This window comes from Prinia subflava, chromosome 23, assembly GCF_021018805.1.
Source record: "Prinia subflava isolate CZ2003 ecotype Zambia chromosome 23, Cam_Psub_1.2, whole genome shotgun sequence".
In the NCBI taxonomy this organism is placed as follows: domain Eukaryota; kingdom Metazoa; phylum Chordata; class Aves; order Passeriformes; family Cisticolidae; genus Prinia; species Prinia subflava.
In genome coordinates this window covers 2,104,572-2,129,552 of record NC_086269.1, presented here as the reverse complement: position 1 = coordinate 2,129,552, position 24,981 = coordinate 2,104,572, and the positions used below count along the sequence as shown (strand labels likewise).

The window sequence follows — 24,981 nt, the reverse complement described above, 5'->3', positions numbered from 1 at the left end:
TCGACCTCATGCGGGATCATGAAGGGTCCTGAGGGGTTTGGGGTGTCGCCCTTTGTTTGTGACCCCCTACAGACCCCACCGGGATCATGAAGGGTCCTGAGGGGTTTGGGGTGTCGCCCTTTGTTTGTGACCCCCTCCAGACCCCCCAGGGGTTGAGAGGGAACTTGAGGAATTTGGGACATAACCCTCGACCCTCTCCAGACCCCACCAGGATCATGGGGCAGGCACAAGAAGTTTGGGATGTAACCCTCGACCTCATGCGGGATCATGAAGAGTCCTGAGGGGTTTGGGGTGTGACCTTTTGTTTGTGACCTCCTGCAGGTCCCCACCAGGATCAGGAGGGGTCCTGAGGGATTTGGGACATAACCCCTGACCCCGTGCAGACCCCACCAAAGTTGTGAGGGAACCTGAGGGGTTTGGGGTGTCGCCCTTTGTTTGTGACCCCGTGCAGACCCCCCAGGGGTTGAGAGGGAACTCGAGGAGTTTAGGACATAACCCTCGACCCTCTGCAGACCCCACCAGGATCATGGGGCAGGCACAAGAAGTAACCCTTGACCTCATGCGGGATCATGAAGAGTCCTGAAGGGTTTAGGATGTGACCTGTTGGTTGTGACCCCCCTAAAGACCCCACCAGGATCATGAAGGGTCCTGAGGAATTTGGAAGTGACCTTTTGTTTGTGACCCCCTGCAGACCCCACCAGGATCGTGAGGGGCCCCGAGGACCAGGTGGTCAAGAGGGGCACCATGCCCCGGCTCCACTGCCGCGTCAAGCACGACCCCACGCTCCGGCTCATGGTCACCTGGCTCAAGGACGACGCCCCCCTGTACATGGGCAACAGGTCTGTGCCAAAAATTCCCAAATTTCTCTCCCAGAACTGTTAGATTTTCAGCAGAACATTCCAGGAGTCCCCAGGGATAAATATTGTGTTCCCACCTAAGCAGCGTTTGATATTTTGGACACTTTTAATCTCATTGGCTCCCCCCAGCAATTCCAGCTGATTTATCAGTAAATCCAGACTTTGCCGCAGGTTTTATTCACGGGTGTTTTAGGACATCTTGATAAAACCTGGGAATTCATAACGAGCCCCTCCAGAATTAATGTTTCTCTGCTGCGGCTGGCGAAGCTTTAATTTCCTTTCCGTACCTGACTCTTCTTTCTTGTGAGGCAAGATCTGATCCCAGGGCACGAGCCCGGGCTTGGCTGTTGTCCTAAAAATGTGATTATTCCCCAGATACACCCCGGGGCGCGTGATTCCTTAGGAAATGAGCTTTCCCAGAATAACCCAGCACATCCTCAGCTGCTAAAACCTCCAGACCGGAGACGTTCTCCCGCTCTGGTTGTGTCTCCAGCTGGATTTTTTCAGGGGACATCTCCAGCTGGAAACACTGCTCCTAAATAAAGCTGGGGCTGAATTTTGGGATGTTGTTTCCTTGAAGGATGAAGAAGGAAGAGGATGGTCTGACGATCTACGGCGTGACTGAGAAGGACCAGGGCGATTACACGTGCGTGGCCAGCACGGAGCTGGACAAGGACTTTGCCAAGGCCTATCTCACCGTGCTGGGTAAAGCCCTGCTGACCCCACTGCTGAGTGCTTGGCTTTGAACGGGACACCCCGACCTCGAGGTCAGGCTGGAATTGGGGTCTGGGCTCCAGGATTGTCCCCTGGATGCTCAGGGAGGTGCTGGCAGAGCAGGGGCTCCATTCTTGCAAGATTCGCTGCCTCTGAGATGATGGCGCTGAAATGGTGTAAAAAAATCTGATTTCTGAGGGCAAAAAATTAAACAGGAATTGTTGCACAGAGCCCCAGATACCCCCGGGTGGATGTTGAAGATCCATGAGAAAAGCCCTAAATTTGGGGGTGGATTTACTGAGCAATGGGATTGGGGCTGAGCCAGCTCCTCCCGGCCCCGTGTGTCACTTTGTGTGTCCCCTTTGCCACACAGGGAGGGACAAATTCAAATTCCCCATTTGTGCCACTGCAAGCCCTGCTGGGCAAACAGGGATTTATCACCCCCTGGCAGCCTCAGATTCCCGGGAATGCCACAACAACCTCCCAGTGCCCTTCCAAACTGAAACAGGAACCCCAAATCCCAAATAATCCCCCTGGGCTTGATTTATCACCCCCTCCTTTCCCCTAATGGCTCATTAACCCCACATCAGGCTGATATTTCCCTTTTGCTGTGGGTAAAGCAATGGAGGTCACTGCGGGAAGGATATTCCCTCTCTGCTTCCCAGGCTGGATCAATTCCCGGTGAAATCTGGAATTTTATATTTACCAGGAGCTCCTTTGGCCACCCAAGCTTAAACTAACCCGGTTAACAAGCACTGTCTTACCTTGCAGCCGTCCCCGCTAACCGGTTGAGAGATTTACCCAAAGGTAATCGTCACTAATTCCTCGCCTTCCTTTTATTTTCCACCTTGGTTTTGGTTTTCCCTCGCCGGTAACTCCAAGAGAGAAGGGTGGCAGCTGGAAAAACTGGAATGACGCTTCCAGGTTTTCCTTGAAGGAGCTGAAGCTCCAAGTCCTGCCCAGGTTGTCCTTGAAGGAGCTGATTTTTCCAGATTTGTCCAGATTGTCCTTGAAAAGGGTTGAACACTCCTGTTCTGTCACATTTTGTGTCCCACGGTGGCAGCTCCTGAGTGCAGGAATCCCTTTACCTGTACCTGAAAATCCTAATGGGAAAAAACCCCAAACCCTCATGGAATCCCCTAATTTTTTTACCTGGGATTTATTCCCGTTATTGCATGAGCTGGTCCTTGAGACCAGATTTAAATAAATGGGGAATTTCTATCAAATTTATGGTTCCACCGAGGTTTTGTGTCTTTTCCCTGCTTTTGGTTTGCATTTCTCTGTGTAAGGTCACAAATCCCCCTAAACAAGCACCTGGTGCTTCCGTCATCATTTTTTTGGGCGGAAAGGCAGGGTTTTTTCCTGGGAAAGGCAGGATTTTTTTTTCCTGGAAAAAGCAGGATTTTTTTTTCTGGGAAAGGGCATGGTTTTTTCCTGGGAAAGGAATTTTTTTCCTGGAAAAAGCAGGATTTTTTTTCCTGGGAAAGGGCAGGTTTTTTTCCTGGGAAAGGGCAGGTTTTTTCCTGGGAAAGGGCAGGTTTTTTTCCTGGGAAAGGCAGGGGTTTTTTTCCTGGGAAAGGGCAGGTTTTTTCCTGGGAAAGGCAGGATTTTTTTTCCTGGGAAAAACAGGGGTTTTTTTCCTGGGAAAGGCAGGGGGTTTTTTCCTGGGAAAGGGCAGGATTTTTTTTCTGAGAAAGGCAGTTTTTTTGCTGGGAAAGGCACGATTTTTTTCCCTGGGAAAGGCAGGATTTTTTTTCCTGGAAAAAGCAGATTTTTTTCCTGGGAAAAGCAGGGTTGTTTTTCCATGGAAAGGCAGGGTTTTTTCCTGGGAAAGGCAGGATTTTTTTTTCCTGGAAAAAGCAGGGTTTTTTCTGGGAAAGGCAGGGTTCTTTCCTGGGAAAGGCAGGATTTTTTTTCCTGGAAAAAGCAGGATTTTTTTTCCTGGGAAAGGCAGTTTTTTTCCTGGGAAAAACAGGATTTCCAGGCGAGACGCTGTCAGAAATGACCACAATTTACATTTTAAAAACCGCTCTGCTCCCCTGAAGAGCTGCAGGACGCGGATTGTGCCCCGGAGCACATCCTGCCCACGGGGCTGGGAGAGGTGATGGGAACCAGGACTCGCTCCTGGCACAATTCCAGCCTCATTTATCCCATTCCAACAGAACGACCTGACCGTCCCCGGGACTTGGAGCTGTCGGATCTGGAAGAGAGGAGCGTGCGGTTGACGTGGATCCCCGGCGACGACAACAACAGCCCCATCACAGGTCTGTCCCCTACCCTCCAAAATCCCCCTGCTCCTCTTTCTTCTTCCCAGTGATGGAAAATCCCACCCAAACCCTTCTCCCATTTCTCCCCAGATTACATCGTGCAGTTCGAGGAGGACCGGCTCCAGCCCGGAGTGTGGCACAACCACTCCAGGTACCCCGGGAATGTCAACACGGCCGTGCTGAGCCTCTCGCCGTACGTGAATTATCAATTCCGCGTGATCGCCGTCAACGACGTGGGCAGCAGCGTGCCCAGCCTGCCCTCCCAGCGCTACCACACCAACGGGGCACGTGAGTTTTGGGGTGTTTTTTTTCCCGGGTTTTTTTTTGTCCTTGGAATCCACCGCTGTCCTTGGAGGTTCTCCCCTCTGATGCCGGGAATTGGTTGGAAAAAGGCAGCGGTGGAGTTTTCTGTGTGGAATTTTTGAGTCTGTGGGTGATGCCCTTTAGGGCAGCGAAACGCGGAGGTTTAGGCAAAAGTCACCCATTTTTAAATAGAAAAATTTGATTTTCTTTCTTTTCCTTAAAGGGGAGATTCCTAAAGGAATTCTCCCAGTCCTTTCAGGCTATAGGAAGCTCAGAAATCTGTAGAAAAATCAGACTCAAATGCAAATATTGTTAATTACTGGCCACTGTGAAAGCTGGTTGAAGCTGTGGGGGTGGCAAGGCCCTGGCACAGATTATCCTGAAAAATGTGTCTGCTCCATCCCTGGAAGTGTCCAAGGCCAGGTTTGAAGGGCTTGGAGCAGCTGGGATAGGGGAGGTGACCCTGCTCATGGCAGGGGGTGGAATTGGATTTTTAAAACTCCTTTTCCACCCAAATTCTGTGACGAAAAAAAAAAACCAAGCTCCAATCCACAACCAAGAATTGAGTTTGTCTGCCCAGAGCTTTGTCTGGGAATATTTGAGAAAATTCAGCGGGAGGAATTCACAGGAACCTCAGCAGTTCTGCTGCATTTCTTCCTTCACCCATTCCAGGGAGGTTTTCCGAGGAACTGCTGGCATCTAGTGTTGGCTCCCAGCAGTGCCCGCCGTGTCCCGGGCTCACTGTGACAAACTCCTCTCCCTCCACAATGGTTTCCTTTCAGAGATTTAGGACATTTAGGGAATAAAAAAGAGCCTCCTAAATAAATGGCCTGGTTTTTCAGAGGACTGAGAGTCTCGTGTCCCATTAACCTGAATGGGAGCTTCTGGAAAAATCAGGCCATTAACTTCTGCCTTGGAAGGACTCTCGGCTTGCAGGGTTTTAACCACTCAGTGGTTGCTTTTTGACATTGCAAAATTCACTGGTTTTGGTTTTCCGTGTGAATTTCAGGTCCTGAAATAAATCCAACGGGAGTTCAAGGGGTAGGGACCCAAAAAAACAACATGGAGATAACGTGGACCGTGAGTTCTTCTTGGATGTCTTTTGGGATGGGGTCGCAGGATGAGGGGGGAATGGGTTCAGAGGGCAGGGATAGATGGGATATAGGGAATAAATCCTTCCCTGAGAGGGTGGGCAAGGGCTGAGATGGAATTCCCAAAAAATCCGTGGCTGCCCCATCCCTGGGAGTGTCCAAGGTCGGGTTGGAGCAACCTGAGATCACGGAAGGTTTCCATGCTCGTGGGGGTGGAACGGAACGGGATTTCAGGTCCCTTCAAACCCAAACCGTTCCAGCATTCCATGAATTAAAAACCAGGAGGTTACAAGAAAGGCCGTTTTTAGTGCTGTGATAAAAAGAATAATTCAAAAAATTCTAAATAAAATAAGTCAACGACGTGACACCCAGAGATGTCGGATTCCAGACTCAGCTTCCCAAAGTCGAGTCCTTGAGCAGCTCAGAGGATTTATGGAACTGCTCCTGCTTTGCTGCCTGCGCCAGCAGGTGTCAGCCACAAATCAGGGATGAGCTGTGAGGAGGGTTGGAAGCAGCGGGAGTAGAGACTGGAATATGGGGATGGTAGATATGGAATATATATTGTGTAACTCTGTGTTCTGCAAATATTTGGTTTATTTTCTATAATGTAGAAAATATTATATAAATATATATATATAGAGATAAGAAATCTGGGCTAGTGGAAGTGTCCCTGCCCATGGAGGGGGCCTGGAATTTAAATCCCTTTCAATCCAAACCATTCCAGGAATAATTTTATCCTGGATTTTGTGAATAAAATTTTTTGTGACTAAAATTTTCTGATCCTGCCTTGGCTCTGGAGGGCAAAATCTCCTTCTGCTTCTCCTTGGGAACAAAACCTCGCCCTCCTTTGGGATTTGCTGATGGAGCCTGGAATAAGACCCCACTTCTGAGAGAAGAACTTTTGGATCTCCTCAGCGGAGAAATCCAAGAAAACCAAAATATTGGGGTGGTTGTTGGTTTGATTTTTTTTTTCCTCCTTCTCACTTTCCTTTTTCTGTTTCCTCTGAAGCCTCTGAATGCGACTCAGGCTTACGGGCCCAACCTGAGGTACATCGTGAAGTGGCGGCGGCGGGAGCCCCGCGGGAGCTGGTACAACAAGACGGTGCAGAGCGTGCGGCACGTGGTGTGGAACACGCCCATCTACGTCCCCTACGAGATCAAGGTGCAGGCCGAGAATGACTTCGGCAGGGCCCCGGAGCCCGACACCTACATCGGATATTCCGGGGAGGATTGTGAGTATTCCCTCGGCCGCAGGTGGGATTTTGGGTGATCCCATCCGAGGGTGAGGAGGGCCCGGGATGTTGGCAGGGCACCGCGGGGTTTGGGACAAAAATCCAGTTTTGGTTTGGACAAGGCTTGGAGGATGTGGATGGTGGAAGGTGTCCCCATCCATGGCCACCTGGGCTGTGGAAGGTGTCCCTGCTCATGGCCACCTGGGCTATGGGAGATGTCCCTGTCCATGGCCACCTGGGCTATGGAAGATGTCCCCATCGTGGCCACCTGGGCTATGAGAGGTGTCCCCTTCTGTGGCCACCTGGACTATGGGAGATGTCCCCATCATGGCCACCTGGGCTGTGGGAGATGTCCCTGTCCATGGCCACCTGGCCATGGGAGATGTCCCTTTCTGTGGCCACCTGGACTATGGGAGATGTCCTCATCATGGCCACCTGGGCCATGGGAGATGTCCCTGTCCATGGCCACCTGGGCCATGGGAGATGTCCCCATCACGGCCACCTGGGCTATGGGAGATGTCCCTTTCTGTGGTCACTTGGGCCATGAAAGATGTCCCCATCGTGGCCACCTGGGCTGTGGGAGATGTCTTTTCTGTGGTCACCTGGGCCATGAAAGATGTCCCCATCGTGGCCACCTGGGCTAGGGAAGGTGTCCCTGTCCATGGCCACCTGGGCTATGGGAGATGTCTCTTTCTGTGGTCACCTGGGCTATGGGAGATGTCCCTTTCTGCGGCCACCTGGGCTAAAAGGGACAAAAAAGTGGGAATCAGGGGAAGACAAAGCACTGGAAACAAACTGGACCCAGTTCAGAGGTTGTTACTGGCAAAGATTCGTTGTCTGTGCCCTCCAAGGGGTTTTTTAAATTTCTCTTGGAAATTCCTGCAATAATTTGGAGGATCTGGATGGGCCTCCAAGTGTGTGTGTTGTATGGAGGCAAAGCAGGGAGATCAAAGCTTCCCCTGCCTCTGTTCGAGGGGTGGGATGGGTTAAAAATCCCCAAGATCCACAAGAACGGTCCCAAAAATAGTCAGATCCGAGCTGCTTCACTCCACACAGCAGGACCTGTAGAAAGGAGGTAAAATCCCAACAGGATCAGCTGCAAATTGACCAAACTCCCATTAAAAATATGGAAATGCGGTTATTTTTGAACTTTGGGGTCCAGCTTTGGGACAGATGAGGCAGGAAAGGGTTGGGATCCCTCACCTGGAGAGGGAGGTGAGCCAGACCCTTCCCTGCAGCAGGAATTTCCACTTTTAGCCAGATCGGGAACGTTCTCCTGACGTCTGGAGGAGCAAAATCAGATTTATTTTATTCCCATGGAAGAGGGCAGAGCCATCGTGGGGCTGCCGCTCACGGGATTTGTGATGGGAACAGCAGAGCAGGGGGTGTCCGGCTGTCCATCTGTCCATCTGTCCGTCTGTCCAGGGTCATTCCGGGTTCCTAACAGCCATTCCGCTTTATCCCTGCCCACCCAGATCCCAGGGCTGCGCCCACGGATGTCAGGATCAGAGTCTTAAACAGCACAGCCATAGCTCTGACCTGGACCCGGGTGCACCTGGACACCATCCAGGGACAGCTCAAGGAGTACCGAGTGAGCAAATCCCAAATCCCAAATTCCCAAATCCCAAATTCCCCAATCCCCACCCGGCACTGACCGCTAACACAGCTAAACCTCCCCGAATTCCCGGCTGGCTCCTGGGGATGGAGCTGCTGGATGTGAGGATGACAGAAAACTTCCTTCGGTCACCCGGAGCTTTTGGGTTTGGGGCAGCACCAAGGATTTGCTCTTTGGGGTGTCAGGGACATCTCCTGTTGCTTCCTCGGGGCGTGGCTGCAGGATTTGGGATGCTCCAAGAAAACAGGGAGGGATTGGGATGGTCCTGGCCACGAAGCCAAGGGGCTCTGAGGGAGTGACCCCATCCAGGTCAGGTTTTGTGTCATCCCCAAAATACTGACGGCGTTTTTTTTACTGATCAACAACCCCTGCAAAGCCTAAACCCGCGGTCAGGACTAACCGGGCGCTAAAGCCAGGGTGGATCCGTGTTTTTCCAGGTCTTTCCAGGGTTATATTTAATATTTATCTGTCTTTCTGGATTTATATTTAATATTTAATATTTGCTGCTGATGCACAGAGGACGGAGCCTTTCAAACCAAGCCAAACTCTGAGCAGGGCCCTTCCCAGGGCGTTAAAACATTCCCAAGGCCTCATGTCCAGCAGAGAATCCCGGCATTCCCAATCCCATCATCTGCTGGCTCTGTTTTTCCTGATTCTGGGGGATTTTCTGAACGGATTCTTGTTTCTGCATGAATTAGGATTTACAGTCAGGAGCTCAAATGGGAGATTTCCCAAATTGAAGCTTTTATTCGTGCCTGGGTGGCTCCCGCCTTTCCTTGTCCTCCACTACTCCGAGTGGAAAGGGAGAATCACACGGATTTTAATCCTTGGGAATTAGGATCAGCTTTAGTCTGAGCTCAGTGGTTTTGCTCTATGTTTCGGGAAGCTCTTAACCCCTGCTCAGCCTCTTCCTCGGGTAACAACCCCGATTTTCCTCACGGACATTCACTAATTCCTCTAAAAACTTCCACAACCTCAAGCCGCCCTTAGAGGCAAAATTCTGCTTTTTAACACCTAAAAACCCCCCAAAACCGGGAAAAAGCTTCACGTGGCCTGCCTGTCTCTTGAAGGCCTATTTCTGGAGAGACAGCAGCTTGCTGAAGAACCTGTGGGTCTCCAAAAAGCGGCAGTTTGTGAGTTTTCCCGGAGACCGCAACCGGGGCATCGTGTCCCGGCTGTTCCCTTACAGCAACTACAAGCTGGAGATGGTGGTCACCAACGGCCGTGGGGACGGGCCCCGCAGCGAAATGAAGGAGTTCCCCACCCCTGAAGGAGGTACGTTCCCACTGGTGCCACGTTCCGGCTGCTTTTTCCCTGCCAGGACCCGGATTAACAAGCGGGAGCCGCGGTTTTGTGATCGGACTTGGACGTTCACGGCTCGCGAGTCTGTAAATAGATTAAAAATTATAAATGTTGAGCTTTAACGTCTATAAACGTAAGCTTCCTCCAGAATGAGTGTTTGAAGAACCCAAAGGAGCTCAAATGAGAGTTCAAAATAGCAGCTAAAGAACCAAAAACTAATAATTAAGAATCTTACTTGAACTATCAAAAACCCATCTACCATAAAACTTCTGAAGGAGGAAAAGCAATGATAAATGTTGATCTCTAATACCTAAATATCTAAACATCTTAAATGGAAACTTCCCCTAGAATAAATGTTTCAAGAACCCAAAGGAGCTCAAATGAGCGTTCAAAATAGCAGCTAAAGAACCAAAAACTAATAATTAAAAATCTTACCTAAACTACCAAAAAAACCCATTTACCGTAAAACTTCTGAAGGGGGAAAAGCAATGATAAACGTTGATCTCTAATATCTAAATATCTATACATCTTAAATGTAAACTTCCTCCAGAATAAGTGTTTCAAGAACCCAAAGGAGCTCGGGTGAGCATTCAAAATAGCGGCTATAAAAACAAAAATATTAATTAATTGAACACCTTACCTAAATTATCAAAAAATCCCATCTACTGTAAAACTTCTGAATGGGGAAAAGCAATGATAAATGTTGATCTCTAATATCTAAATATCTTTACATCTGAAACGTAAACTTCCTCCAGAATGAGTGTTTCAAGAACCCAAAGGAGCTTGAGTGAGCGTTCAAAATAGCAGCTAAAGAACCAAAAACTAATAATTAAAAATCTTACCTAAACTATCAAAAAAACCCATTTACCATAAAACTTCTGAAGGGGGAAAAGCAATGATAAACGTTGATCTCTAATATCTAAATATCTAAACATCTTAAATGTAAACTTCCTCCAGAATAAGTGTTTCAAGAACCCAAAGGAGCTCGAGTGAGCGTTCAAAATAGTGGCTATAAAAACAAAAATATTAATTAATTGAACACCTTACCTAAACTATCAAAAAACCTCATTTACCATAAAACTTCTGAAGGGAAAAAGTAACAATGATAAACTTGAACTCTAAATATCAAATTAGAGAAAATACGTAAAACGGAGTCCCTCTGACTCTTTTCAAGGTTATTTAAGTGTTAATTAGCCAATAACGAGATGACGCCGATATTATTTCTATTCCTGACCTAATAGTGACCACCCAAGGCCCAAAATGCGGAGCTTTTTCACCCAATTACAGAAAATCACCCAAACCCGTGAAGAAGAAGGAAGAAGGTGAAGAAGAAGGACCCAGACAATGCCCCAAATCCTCCATCTTGCCCCACTAAAATCCCAAATCCCTGAGCTCTCCCATCTCTCTTCCCCTAATTAAGACACCGCAATTAGGAGGAAATCAGGAGAATAATTTAACTCCAGGCTGGATAATTCTTTCCTTCCTTCAGCAGTTAAAGCAGCAATAATCCCAAATATTCCTTAGGGTGAGGAGCAGGGGGCAGCAGCTCCCAGGGGGAGATCTCTGGAATTCCATTTCCCAGAGATTTTTTGGGATAAGAGAAGCCGTTTCTGGGGTTTCTAAGAGAGGAATCTTTGCGATTAAAACCTTGGGATTTTTGGGAGGAGGGAGTGTAAGGAAGATTGGGAAATTTATTCCCAAGAGGCAGATATGGGGCTGGAGTGAAGAGAAGTTTTCAAACCACACACCCGCAATCCCGGTGCCACCACTCAATTTTGGAAGTCTGTTCCATGGCCTCAGGACAAATTCAGTGTTTGTTTGAGGGTCAGTGCCCCTCAGCACAGAAATCCTGACATTTTCAGCCTCCAGGGATTTTTTTTTTTCCCTCTGGGAGAGGTTTGGTTGGAGCAGATCCAGGGAGCTGAGGAGGGATTTTAGCCGAGCGTCACCTGGGTGTTGTCACTGGTGGTGACACAGCTGGAGCTGGCTCCTGACCCCTTCATCATTCCCAAAAATCCCTGTCAGGTGCTCTGGACACCTCAGCCAAGAAGATTTTGGGCTGAAGCAAAGAAATATTTGCAAAACCCTTTCCTAGGCACAGCTCCGTGCCCTTGACTTGCTGCCTGAGCTGGAAATGTCCCCAAGCCGCGGTTTGGGGACATGGCAGAGGTTGGATCCATCCTGGAAAAGGCAGGAAAACCTTCCCAGGACCTTCAGGAATCACCGATTCCTCTGCCAGGCTTTTAAGGCAAGAGCACCTCGTTCTTGTGTCAAGGATGAACTCGAGGGTTTAATTTTGTCGCTGGCACAGGAGTTATTTATAGACACGCCGATAATTCCAAGTTGGAGCTGCAATTCCAAGGCTGGAAGTGACTTTTCCTACAGCACAGGAGGGAGCTCGGGCACAGAAGGTCACAAAAGAAAAGATTTGCAAGTCTTGTCTCAAAATATTTTGGGGTCTCTCCTTTTCTCTTCCTCCCCATCCCATCCCGGCGTCTCTCAGCGCTGCTTCTTCCTTCGCAATTCCTTGGAAAATCCACATTTTTTTAGGGATTTTCTGTGGATTATTGAGGTTGTTTCAGAAGAAAGGGCTCAATTCCTGTAGGTGTTGCAGGCAGGGGCATTGTGATCCTATTTCTGGGGGATTTGGGGTGGCTTTGGACATTTGGGGTGATGATAAGGACGTTTGGGTGGCGTTAATTAATAATTACAGCAGATTTTACCCTTATCATGGAGAAAATGCAGATTTTAATTTTTCCTGCGCCACCAAGCCCTTTTATCGACTCAAACTGACATTGAGGAGGCTGAAGGATATCCTGAACAACTAAAAATAAATCCCTGAGCTCTCCCATCTCTCTTCCCCTAATTAAGACACCGCAATTAGGAGGAAATCAGGAGAATAATTTAACTCCAGGCTGGATAATTCTTTCCTTCCTTCAGTAGTTAAAGCAGCAATAATCCCAAACATTCCTTAGGGTGAGGAGCAGGGGGAGATCTCTGGAATTCCGTTTCCCAGAGATTTTTTGGGATAAGAGAAGCCGTTTCTGGGGTTTCTAAGAGAGGAATCTTTGCGATTAAAACCTTGGGATTTTTGGGAGGAGGGAGTGTAAGGAAGGTTGGGAAATTTATTCCCAACAGGCAGATATGGCGCTGGAGTGAAGAGAATTTTTTGGGATATTTATTGCTCTTCTAAGAGAGAAATCTGTGGGATGAAAAATTTGGGATGTAAGGAAGTTTGGGAAATCTGAGTCCAAGAGAAGTGTGGAGCTGGAGTTAAAGAAGTTTCTGGAATGCTTTTTGTGCTTCTGAGAGAAATCTTTGGGATGAGCGGGGGATGCAAGGAAGGTCAGGAAATTTGGGTGTGAGAGGAGAAGCAGGGCTGGAGTTAAGAGAAATTTTTGGGATGATTTTTGTGCTTTTGAGGGAGAAATTTCTGGGATAAAAACCTCGGGATTTCAGGGGGTGTAAGGAAGGACAGGAAGTTTGGGTCCAACAGGAGAAGTGGGGCTGGAGCTGCATTCCAGCTCCGCTTCTGTGGCCTTGCTGGAGGATCCCACGGGATTTGGATCACTCCAGGGCTGCTCCGCTTCTCCTCCCTGCTGAAAACCCCACCTGGCTCAGGGTTTTTGGGATAAATCCTGGTGCCATCCATTCAGGGAGTGTCTGTGTGGGAATTTCGGGCTGCCCAGGGCGCGGCCCAGCCCGTGGCGGGTGCAGCAGGGCGAGGTTCATCCCCCTGTGTGTTCTCTCCTCTCTCCTCCTCTCCAAGTGCCCAGCTCCCCCAGGTACCTCCGGATCCGACAGCCCAACCTGGAAATCATCAACCTGGAGTGGGACCACCCCGAGCATCCCAACGGGATCATCACGGGATACACCCTCCGATACTACCCCTGTACGTCCCGCGTCTCTTCCAGTGAAAAATCGGGAAATTCTTCCCTTCCTGCTTTTTGCCAGGGCAGGGAGATCCTTGAGGAGCTGGAGACTTCCATGGTGGGACAAACTGGTGTTGGGAAGGGTCCTGGACATCTTCAGGAAGGGGGTGGTGGGTGCTCAGCAGCTCCCCAGACTCAATTTTTGAAAGGAAATTGGTTTTATCTCAGATTTAGGAAGATTTTAGGTGCCAGCCTGAGGCATTTTTGTGCTCACCCAACGCAAGTCTGATGAGGTGACACCCAGAATGTCCCTGAGTCTTCTCTGCCCACCTGAAGGTCCCCTCCAGCAGGTCCCCTGCCAGGCTGTCCCCAAGCACCCCAAACTGGGTGTATTTACCAGCTCTGACCCCTCCGTGACCCCACAGAGCCTCTCTGGGGTGAGGGGACAAGCTGGGGACATCTGCATTGAATCAAGGAAGGGGGTGGGTGCTCAGCAGCTCCCCAGGCTCAGTTTTTGAGGGAAAATCAGCTGGATCTTGGATTTAGGAAGATTTTAGGTGCAGCCAGCGTGGTTTTTGTGCTCATCCAAACACAAGATTTAGGAAGTGATACCCCAGAGCCTGGGGCGGCAGGGAGCACCTGAAGGTCCCCCCCAGCAGGTCCAAGGTGTCACCAAGTGCCCCAACCCGGCCATGGTCAAGAGCAGCAACACCTCTGACCCCACAGACCCTCCAGGGGGTGAGGGATGAGCTGGATACCCCAGGAAAGCCTGGCTTAGGCTGAGCCCGGCCTAGGCTGAGCCCGGCCTTCCCTCTGCAGTTAACGGGACGCGGATGGGCCGGACGGTGGTGGAGCACCTGTCCCCCAACCAGACGAGGTTCACCCTGCAGAGGTCAGACCCCATCTCCCGCTATCACTTCGTGCTCCGCGCCCGCACCCAGGTGGGAGAGGGAGAGACCCTGGTGGAGGATTCACCGGCGCTGCTGGATGAAGGTAAGGGCGGCACGCGGCTCTGCCGAGGGGATGGCGGGGACGGGATGTGACAAACCCAAAAAACGGCACGTGGCAGGCCGTGGGACAGCACGAAAACGGCATTGGGGTAGGATGTGGCAAATCTCAAAATCGACGTAAAGATAGGGCGTGACAAATCCCAAAAGTGACATCACAGCGGGCCATGGGACAGCTGAAAATTGGCATTGTGGCAGGATGTGACAAACCCAAAAAATGGCATCGCAGCAGGCCATGGGACACCCAAAAAATGGCATGGTGGCAGGACATGTCAAACCCAAAAAATGGCATTGTGACAGGTCATGGGACAACCAAAAAATGGCATTGTGGCAGGACATGGGACAGCCAAAAAATGGCATGGTGACAGGTCATGGGACAACCAAAAAATGGCATGGTGACAGGCCATGGGACAGCCAAAAAATGGCATTGTGACAGGTCATGGGACAACCAAAAAATGGCATCGTGACAGGCCATGGGAGCCAAAAAATGGCATCGTGACAGGATGTGGCAAACCCCAAAAATGGCCCCAAGACAGGCCATGAGCAATCTCTAAAATATCAGCGTGACAGGCCATGGAACAGCCCAAAATTGGCATAGTGACAGAATGTGACAAATCTCAAAAATGTTATCGTGACCAGGCCATGGGACAACCAAAAAATGACAATGTGACAGAATGTGACAAACCCCAAAAATGTTATCGTGACAGGCCATGGGACAGCCAAAAAATGGCATTGTGGCAGGACATGACAATCCCAAAAATGGCATCGTGATGGGCCATGGCAAACCCAGAAATGGAATCAGGAAATCCAAAAAACCAGGAGGGCAGGGCAGCGATGCCGCTGAGGTTTTCCTGCAGAGGTGGAGGTGGCCAAATGCTGCAGTGAAAACCCACAGAGGTGACCTGGGGACTGCCCCGTGCTCCAGGGACCCTCCTGGCTGTCCCCAAGGCGGGGACATTCCTCGTGTGCCCTGGAGCTGGAGGGTATTGGCTGAATTTATGTTTGATACCAGAAGAGGGCAGGGTGAGATGGGATTCACAAGGAATTCCTCGCTCGGAGGGTTTGGAAGCGTTGGCACCGAGAGGTTGTGGATGCTCCTCATCCATGGAAGTGTCCAAGGTCAGCTTGGAGCCACCTGGGATGGTGGAGGTGCCCCTGGGTGGAGCTGGATGAGATTTAAGGTCCTTTCCAACCCAAACCAATCCATGATTTTGGGATCTCGCTCTCCTTGTGCTGAGGGTGAAGCTCTGGTTTGGCCCTCTGTGTTTCTGTGTGAGCTCAGCAGGGGCAGCTTTGGGGGATTTTTGTGTGCAGGGACCTCGGTGGCACCTCCCTGTCACCCCACGGGTGTCACCCGACCCTAAAACCCTCCAGACCCCCAGTCTTGGCCCCACAATCAGATAAAACTCCTTGTGCCACCTCCCTGTCACCCCATGGGTGTCACCCGACCCTAAAAGCCTCCAGACCCCAATCTCAGCCCCATAATCAGATAAAACTGCTGGTGCCACCTCCCTGTCACCCCACGGGTGTCACCCAACCCTAAAACCCTCCAGAGCTCCAACCTCAGCCCCATAATTGGAAAAAATTCCTGGTGCCACTTCCTTGTCACCTCACAGCTGTCACCAGACCCTAAAAGCCTCCAGACCCCCAATCTTGGCCCCATAATCAGATAAAATTCCTGGAGCCACCTCCCTGTCACCCCACGGGTGTCACCTGACCCTAAAAGCCTCCAGACCCCAATCTCAGCCCTATAATCAGATAAAACTGCTGGTGCCACCTCCCTGTCACCCCATGGGTGTCACCCGACCCTAAAAGCCTCCAGACCCCCATCTTGGCCCCATAATCAGATAAAATTCCTGGAGCCACCTCCCTGTCACCCCACGGGTGTCACCTGACCCTAAAAGCCTCCAGACCCCAATCTCAGCCCTATAATCAGATAAAACTGCTGGTGCCACCTCCCTGTCACCCCATGGGTGTCACCAGACCCTAAAAGACTCTAGAGCCCCAATCTCAGCCCCATAATCAGATAAAATTCCTGGTGCCACTTCCTTGTCACCTCACAGCTGTCACCAGACCCTAAAAGCCTCCAGACCCCAATCTCAGCCCTATAATCAGATAAAACTCCTGATGCCACCTCCCTGTCACCCCATGGGTGTCACCCGACCCTAAAAGCCTCCAGACCCCAATCTCAGCCCCATAATCAGATAAAACTGCTGGTGCCACTTCCTTGTCACCCCACGGGTGTCACCAGACCCTAAAAGCCTCCAGACCCCAATCTCAGCCCCATAATCAGATAAAACTCCCGTTGTGGAACATCCATCAAATTTAAGTGGAAGTTCCGGAGCCCTGAGGGAGCCAAGGGCTGCTCTCGCCCCTCTTTAGGCTCGGCTGGCAGAGCTGGGATTGGGTTAGAGCTGGGATTTAATGGGGTTTTCTCTCCTTCCCTCCATCCCCCAGCCCAGCTAATGGCTCTGAGAGGGGAAAGCGATTCCTGCCCTGATCCAGAGGGAATAAAACCATTCCCGACACCCCTGGGGTGGGATCCAGCAAAATTTATTGGATGTCGGGGGAGAAAACAGCCAAGGGAAATATGAGAGCGGCCTGGAATTGCTTTAAAAGGAATTGGGAGAGCTCAGGGGTTGGATTGAAGTTGAAAATTGAATATTTTTCAATTTCATTTTTTAAATATTGAATATTCAGGTTCACACCTGAATTTTGGACATTGATAATAGTGAGGTAACAGATGTGTATAAATTTTATAATTTAAAAATTACAAATATGAGATATAAAAATAGTATTATATATAATAATATACTATATTGTTATATAGAATAATTAATAGGATAACATATGATATATTACATAATTTTAAAATTATAAATTTTAATTGATCTGGATGAGTTTTATATATTGGAAATATCAGGTGGTGCCCAAACCTGCTGGACAAGGTGAGGAACCCCCTCTGTGGGGTTTGGGGTGAGGATGTCACACCTGGTGCTGCCAAAAAAGACAAAGTTTGGCTGTCAAAAAGCAAAAAATCATAAAATTTAAATAATTTACTCCCACATGGCAGAAATTTGCCCTCCAAACATGAGGTACAACAAAAAATAAATGAGTTTTGCACTCTTTGATGGGACTTCCTGCCAAGCTGAGGGAAAGACGAGGCTGGAATTGAACAAAAATAAGCAGATTAAGGAAATTAAACCCATTAATGCCCTCTGATGACGTTTCCTGCTCTCCAGACTCCTCCAGACACGGAGTTTGAATCAAGTGGGACAGGCAAGGAGAAACTGAGGTTAAATTCAGTGTCAAAACCGGTTTTTGTTGGGATTAGACCTAAACACTCGCTTAAGTACTGGGCTTAATAACGCCACTGTCACCTCAATGCCACCGCTGCCACCTCAGTGCCACCTCTGGCCCCTCTTGGGTGTTTAACGTGGATCCTGGTGTGGTTTATCCCAAATTCCCTGGTGTGGTTTATCCCTGATTCCAGGTTTATCCAAGATTCCTGGTTTATCCCAAATTCTCTGGCTTGGTTTAACCATGATTTCTGGTTTATCCCAGGTTCCCTGATTCCAGGTTTATCCCTGATTCCTGGTTTATCCCTGATTCCTGGTTTATCTCAAATTCCCTGATTCCTGGTTTAGCCCTGATTCCTGGTTTAGCCCTGATTCCTGGTTTATCCCCAATTCCCCGATTCCTGGTGTATCCCCGATTCCTGGTTTATCCCTGATTCCTGGTTTATCCCAAATTCTCTGGTGGTTTATCCCTGATTCCAGGTTTATCCCTGATTCCTGGTTTATCTCAAATTCCCTGGAGTGGTTTATCCCTGATTCCTGGTTTATCCCAGATTCCCTGGCTTGGTTTATCCCCAATTCCTGGTTCATTCCTGATTTATCCCTGCTTTATCCCAGATTCCAGGGGCTGTCCCAGGTTGGATTTAACCCCGTTTTTCCCCCTCTCTCTCCGCTCTCCGATGCCTCCGCGTGTCCTGGCGGCGCGTTGGGGTCGTTTGATAAATTCCTGTGTTTTTCTCTTCCCTCTTTCTCTCCGTTTTCCCGTTTTTCCCCTCTCTCTCTCTCTCCCTGGCGCTGCCTCCGAAGCCACGCCAAGCCCAGGTACCGTACCCGGAGGTAACCGGCATGGGGGCAACGGAGCTTGCCAATTAAGCTGCCAATTAAGCCGAGAAGTTCATTAAAACCCTTCCAATGGCCACGCCGATTGGGCATTTCAATCGTTCCAGGCACAATGGGCACCAGGGAGGCTCCACAGCGGGGCAGGCGAAGATTAAAAGGTCTCTAAGCCAGGCTTAAAAGCCGCTCAAGGATCTCCAAACCAAACCGCGGTGGCCACGGGCTGGGCGAGCCCGAAGGAGAGCCAAATTCCCATTAAAATGAGGATTTTAGTATTAAACTGGGGTTTTCCCTATTAAAGAGGGATTTTCCCCCTATTAAAATGGGTTTTTTTTCCCTATTAAAGTAGTTTTTTTCCCAACTAAAGTGGGGGTTTTTTCCCCTGTTAAAGAGGGGCTTTTTCTCTATTAAAGTGGGGTTTTTTCCTATTAAGGAGGATTTTTTTTTTCAATATTAAAGAGGGGTTTTTCCCTATTAAAGTAGATTTTTTTTCCCAACTAAAGTGGGGTTTTTTTCCCCTGTTAAAAAGAGTTTTTCCCTATTAAAGTGGGGTTTTTTCCTATTAAGGAGGGGTTTTTTTTCAGTATTAAAGAGGGTTTTTTCCCTATTAAACAGGGTTTTTTTCACCTCTTAATGAGGGCTTTTTACCCTATTTTAGAGGGGACTTCTTCCCATATGAAATAAACTTTTTTCCCTATTAAAGGCTTTGTTTCCCTCTATTAAAGACATTTTTTCTATATTAAAATTCCTATATTTCTATATATAAAGAAGAGGAGTTTTCCCTCTTTTAAGGAAGACTCTTCCCCCTATTTTAGAGGGGTTTTTCCCAAACGAAAGAAGGGGTTTTTTCCCTATTAAAGAGGAATTTGCTCCCTCCTAAAGAGGTTTTTTTTTCTTTTAAAGAAGGGGTTTTTCCCTATTAAAGAGGGTTTTTCCCTATTAAAGATTTTTTTCCCTATAAAAGAGCTTTTCCCCCTCTCACAGAGGATTTTAAGCCCAGCTCTGCACAAACCCCTCTCCTTTTTTTATCCCATCCTCACCCCACAAATCCCAGAACATTCCCGGCTCCACGGGGCCCTTCCAGCACCTTTGGAATCGCTGCTGAAGATTTGGGATTTTTTTTGGGGTGGGGATTCCCTTTAGCTCTCCCAGGGCTTTGATCCAGGAGATTCCTCCCCATTCCCGGTGTCCATTGGAAGGGTTGAGCGGGAATTCGAGCTGTGCATGTTCTGCATGGAGCCTTCCGTTGGCTTTGCCCTCCTCGCTATTCCCAAAAAAAAAAAAAAAGTAGGAGCAGGGAGAGACCTTTTCCAGCACCAGGGACAGCTCCCGCTCCTCCTCCCGCTTCCATGGAAAAGCCGATCCCGGTTTTCCCAGCGCCAACACAATTCCAGGTCACCCAGGGAAGGATTCCCGCCTCTCACACTCCTGGAAAATCCTGATTTTTCTCCCACACCCAACACACATTTCCCGTATTCCAATCAATGCCAGCGAGAGCCTTTTCCCAGCTCAGGAATGCGGGAACTCATCCCAAAAAAACCTTTTTGGGAGCAGCAGCAGCTCCCGGTTCCCCGCACCAAGGGCTCTCAACAGGTCCTGCTTTGCCTCGGCACATTCCAAGCAGGAACAGCCTCCCAGGGAAGGTTTTCCCGAGGGATCCAAGAGCAGGATTCGCTTTCCTGCCTCGTGGATGTTCCTTTTCCTTGGATTTTGTTGCAGCGATGTCTCTTCCCGGGATTATTTTGCCTTTTTCCACCTCTTCCTGGACACATGTCTGTCTTTCTCCTTCCTGTCTTTTTCTCTTCCTCTATCTTCCCAAAGAAAAAAAAAGGAGGAATAAGATTGGTCAGGTTTAGGTGTTGGTGACCTGAAAACGCACTTAAAAATCCTGGAAATACACGTAAAAATCCTGAAAATTAACATAAAAAGCCTGGAACTGAACATAAAATCCCTGAAAATGCACGTTAAAAACTTTGGGATCAGGACCGCCCTCTCCTCCAGCTCCTTCTCCATCCAGGGTTTGGCTCATCCACCAGAATCCGGATTTTCTTTGTGGATCAGGATCTCCTCAAGTCCTTTTCTGCTTCCGGAGGGTCTTGCTGAGCTCTGGAATCATGGCCTGATCTCTTCATCCTCCCAGCACTGAATCATTCCCAGCTTCGTTCCTTGCCCCACTGGAATTATTTGTGATTTCAGGGATAATCCTCCAATTATCCAGAGCCCATCCCTTTGTTTTCCCCTTTCCAAAAAAGAGAAATAACTCTTTGGAAAGGGCTGAGAGTCGGGAAGTGGAGCTGGAGGTCGGGAATTGCTGCCTCATCCTCCTCCCCATTCCAGATCTCATTTCTCCTCCGGCCTCCTCGGGCTCCAGCGGATGTTTCTCTTCCCAACAAATCCTAGGAAACGCTCCCTGACCTTTCCCATTTCCGCCGGCTGACCCAGATCAGGCGGATTTTTATGGAATTTTTCTCTCCCTGCCACGGCTGGGAATGAAAAGGTTCCTTTTCCAGGGAAAACCTGGCACAGGCGGGGTCAGGGTCGGGAGGAAGCGGAGCAGGTGACGGAATCGAAGTGAAGTGCAGGGATTTTCCCTCAGGAAAGGCTTCACCTTTCCTAAGCCGGGCTTTGGACAACAGGAGAGGGGATTTGGGGAAAAGAGAAGATTAAAAAATTAAAAATGAGCTTTTTATTTATGCTCTGAGCTAGAAAAAAATCCAAATCTGGATTTTTGATTTTCCATCCTTATGGAAAAAAACTTCTTCACTGACCGTAAAGAAACTGGGTTTAGACTCAGAGGGAAAATCCTGACTTTTCTCTGTCCATAAATGGGAATTTGGGGAGAAAAATCCCATTTTTCATTACAGAAACAGAAGGAATTGCTGAGCCCTCTCTTTCTGCTTCATCCCCCCCTTCTCCCATTTCTTCTCTTTCCACCTCGGATTTTCCACATTTCATGGCCAAGGATTCCCAATTCCATTCTGTTGGTAAAAAACCAAGAGAATCAAAAATAAATCTCCGCCAATGTCCTCGGCCCAATCATCAAAAATCATAAAAAATTCATCCCAATTTCTCCAAGCCTCATTATTTTGCAGACACACCCCAGGGAAAGCTGTTGCCACAGCCCAACAAAACATTGAAAGCATCTCTAAATAATTAAAAAGCAGCAGAGATTGGGATTGTTGCCTGGATTTTGCAAAATAGACCAACCCAAAACCAAAAAAAAAAAACAAAGCCACTTCTCAGTGAATTATCCGAGCAGGGTTTGTGTCTTTCCCTTTGAGCTTCCCTTTAAATAATCCCATTTTTCCTCTTAGGATTCTCCCTTTCTGATTTTTTCCCCTAATCTGAGCTTCAAACAGGTTTTTGTGGAAGGTTCGGATTCTTTTTTTGTGGCTCCACTCCCGGCTGGGGAGGCAGCGAAGAGCTCAGCATCTCTCATTAGTGAAATTATTAATTGCTGCATCCTGCATCCATCACCTTCCCCCCCGTCCTTCCCCGAGAGGGAATAATGGATCTTGAAAATGGAAAAAGCCTTGAAAGGGAGGCAATTAAAGAGCTGAGTGCTCGTTTGGCTCTTTCCAGGAAGATGGGCTCGGCTAAAATGGGATAAAGAGCTGGGAATTGCCGCCGCTGGTTTTTAGTCCGAATTTCCCGGGTGATTTCTTCTTCTTGGAGCAATTCCCAGGTGCTGCCCCGCCCTGGGATGGGGAAAGCGGCCGCTCCCTTTGGGAAAAGGGGAATTTTCCCCCATTTCAGGAATTCCAGGTGCTCCGTTCTGTCCCCAAACTGTCCCCAAACCCTGGGAATGCAGGGAAACGATTCCAGCTCCTCCGCAAAGCTCGGGAATGCCGTGGCTGGAGCATCGTGGATGATTTTAGGAGGATGAGCGGGATTCCCAGGATTTCCAAAGGTTTGGGAATGCCAGCCTGGGTCTCCTTTGTCCCTTTGGCATTTTTGTCACTCCTGGTGGCAGCGAGAGGGGTTTTTAAGGCTTCCCCCGGGAAGGGACTGTGGGATCTCCTCGATCCCTTTTCTTCGGGGGATATCGGATCCCTGAGATCCCTCTCGATCCCCGTGATCCTCCCAGCCCTCATTATGGGATGGATTTCAACGCCCGCCATCTCCCCCCACCCCAAAACTCCTCCCGCGCCCATTTCGCGTTTTAAACCCAAACGGGGCCACAGCTCCGCATCCCGGGGCGGTTTCGGATCGAAGCCCGCCCCTCCCTCTCCCACCGCCCCCTCCCCGAGTTTTCCAGCTCACCCCGTCCCACTCTTCACCCGGCCCTGCTCCTGCCAGGGCGATTTCCATCCCCGCCATCCCCTCCCGGGTCTGGCTCGGGTTATCCTGATGGGAAGTGACGGCTCCGCTCCCGGGGATCGCCTCCCCCAGAGCCGGGGAAGTGGGGCAGGGAGGGCAAATCCCGCCTGGAACCGCGGGCAGCTCGTCCCGCTGCTCCGGGCGGGGCAGAAATCCCGGGGGATTTGTTTTGGATGCGCGAGGGATGCTCAGAGATGAGATCCCGCACCAGGAATAGCTAGGCTGGGATTTATCCCGGATAATCTCTTCCCGTCTGAAGTCTGCGGGAGCATTAAATCTGAATTTCTGCTGCTCCTGGGAGGCCCCGGGAGAGCCCAGATGGAAGCTGGAAAGCTGTTCCAGGTTTTCCACCGGCTCCCGCCTTCCCTAAAATCACTTTGTGCCTTTTGGGGGTCTCGTTTTCCTCCGAGGGGAGCCGCGATTCCCGTGGGAATGCCGAGCCTGCATTATCCGATCTCTGCTCGTTCCCAGCCTCCATCCCGTTAATGGGGACATTAACCCGGCGACACCAATCTCTTAACCCCAAAAAAACCCTCCAGGAATCAGCGGAGATGGATGGGGAGAAATCCCAGAGCGGGAAAAGCTTTTAGCGGCCTCAGGACCCCGCCGAGTCCTTGTGGAACAAACCCAGAAGGGCAAATCGCAAAAAAAAAAAAAAAAAAAAAAAAAAAAAATCCCTTTTTTATTTTTTGCTTTTGTTTTGGTTCACCACGAAACCGCGAGGGCAAAGCCGAGCCTGTGGATGTGTCCCCTCCCTGTCACCTCCCCCTGCCTGGGCTGGACCCCCCGGGCTGTGCACGGGGGGCTCCGGATCGGGGTGCATGAGATCGGGATGTGTGGGGTCAGCGGGAGAGGGTTTTGGGGTGCCTGTGGCTGCTCCTGAGTCTGATCTGGCATTTTGGGTTGCCTGTGGCTGCTCCTGAGTCTGATCTGGCATTTTGGGGTGCCTGTGGCTGCTCCTGGGGCTGGGCTGGGTTTTTGGGGTGCCTGTGGCTGCTCCCGGGGCTGCTCCTGGGCTTGGGTTTTTGACTGTGGCTGTTCCTGGGGCTCGGTTTGGATTTTTGGGGTGCCTGTGGCTGCTCCTGGGGCTGATCTGGGGTTTTTGGGGTGCCTGTGGCTGTTCCTGGGGCTCGGCTTGGGTTTTTGGGGTGCCTGGGGCTGCTCCTGGGGCTGCTCCTGGGCTTGGGTTTTTGACTGTGGCTGTTCCTGGGGCTCGGTTTGGGTTTTGGGGGTGCCTGTGGCTGTTCCTGGGGTTGGGCTGGGTTTTTGGGGTGCCTGTGGCTGTTCCTGGGGCTGGGCTGGGTTTTTGGGGTGCCTGTGGCTCCTCTCAGTGGCTCAGCTGATGCTTTAGGGAGCTGGGGCTGCTCTGGGGGCACCTCTGGGTACGGGTGGGGTTTGGGGGCTGCTGCGGCTGCTCCTGGGGCACCTTTGAGGAGCCAGGGGTGCTCTGGGGGCATCCCTGAGGCTGGCCTGGAGTTCTGGGGGGTCTGTGGCTGCTCTGGGGCACTTTGAGGAGCTGGGAGGGCTCTGGGGTCACCCCTGGGGCTGGGCTGGAGTTTTTGGGTACCTGGGGATGCTCTGGGGTCACCCCTGGGGCTGGGCTGGAGTTTTTGGGTACCTGGGGGTGCTCTGGGGTCACCCCTGGAGCTGGGCTGGAGTTTTTGAGGACTTTGGGGTGCTCTGAGGGCACCCCTGGGGCTGGGCTGGAGTTTTTGGGGACTTTGGGTGCTCTGGGGTCACCCCTGGAGCCGGGCTGGAGTTTTTGGGGACTTTGGGGTGTTCTGGGATCACCCCTGGAGCCGGGCTGGAGTTTTTGGGGACTTTGGGGTGCTCTGGGATCACCCCTGGGGCTGGGCTGGAGTTTTTTGGTACCTGGGGGCGCTCTGGGGTCTCCCCTGACCTGGCCTGGTGCTTCCAGCTGTGCTCTAACCCTGATTTTGCATCTCAGACGGGCTGAGCGAGCTCCTGCCCCTCTCTGCCTTTGGACGATGAGTTTCACACCTTGGATGGGCAGGGCGGGAAAGAAAAGCCCGGCTTGGTGGTCCTAGGACTGGTTTTAAAGTGCTTCCCTGGAGCCGTTTTTGGTTTGGGGGCGATATTTATAAAATCTGCCTTCCTTCCCCCATCAGGGGGATCTGGAATCTCGGGAATAAAGATGATAAATGTAATTTAACCTGATCCTCCCGGGGTGAGTCCCCTCCGAATCACCTTTGGTATTTGGAGCAGAATCCCGGCTGTGTTTTCTGCTGGAAGGTTCCAGCCCCAGCC

At 50.1% G+C, this 24,981-nt stretch overlaps 1 protein-coding gene across 2 annotated transcripts in view; it reads left to right on the top strand.

Annotated features, from left to right (window-relative positions):
* NFASC (neurofascin) overlaps window positions 1-24,981 on the top strand; it is an 86,868-nt gene that overhangs the window by 37,705 nt on the left and 24,182 nt on the right. For both annotated transcript variants that reach the window (XM_063418284.1, XM_063418285.1), the window contains exons 14-23: window positions 692-839; window positions 1,438-1,562; window positions 2,343-2,378; window positions 3,734-3,835; window positions 3,929-4,126; window positions 5,151-5,221; window positions 6,242-6,464; window positions 13,151-13,273; window positions 14,073-14,246; window positions 18,364-18,378. In XM_063418284.1, the coding sequence (XP_063274354.1) occupies window positions 692-839; window positions 1,438-1,562; window positions 2,343-2,378; window positions 3,734-3,835; window positions 3,929-4,126; window positions 5,151-5,221; window positions 6,242-6,464; window positions 13,151-13,273; window positions 14,073-14,246; window positions 18,364-18,378 (1,215 nt within the window). The remainder of the gene's footprint in view (window positions 1-691; window positions 840-1,437; window positions 1,563-2,342; window positions 2,379-3,733; window positions 3,836-3,928; window positions 4,127-5,150; window positions 5,222-6,241; window positions 6,465-13,150; window positions 13,274-14,072; window positions 14,247-18,363; window positions 18,379-24,981) is intronic.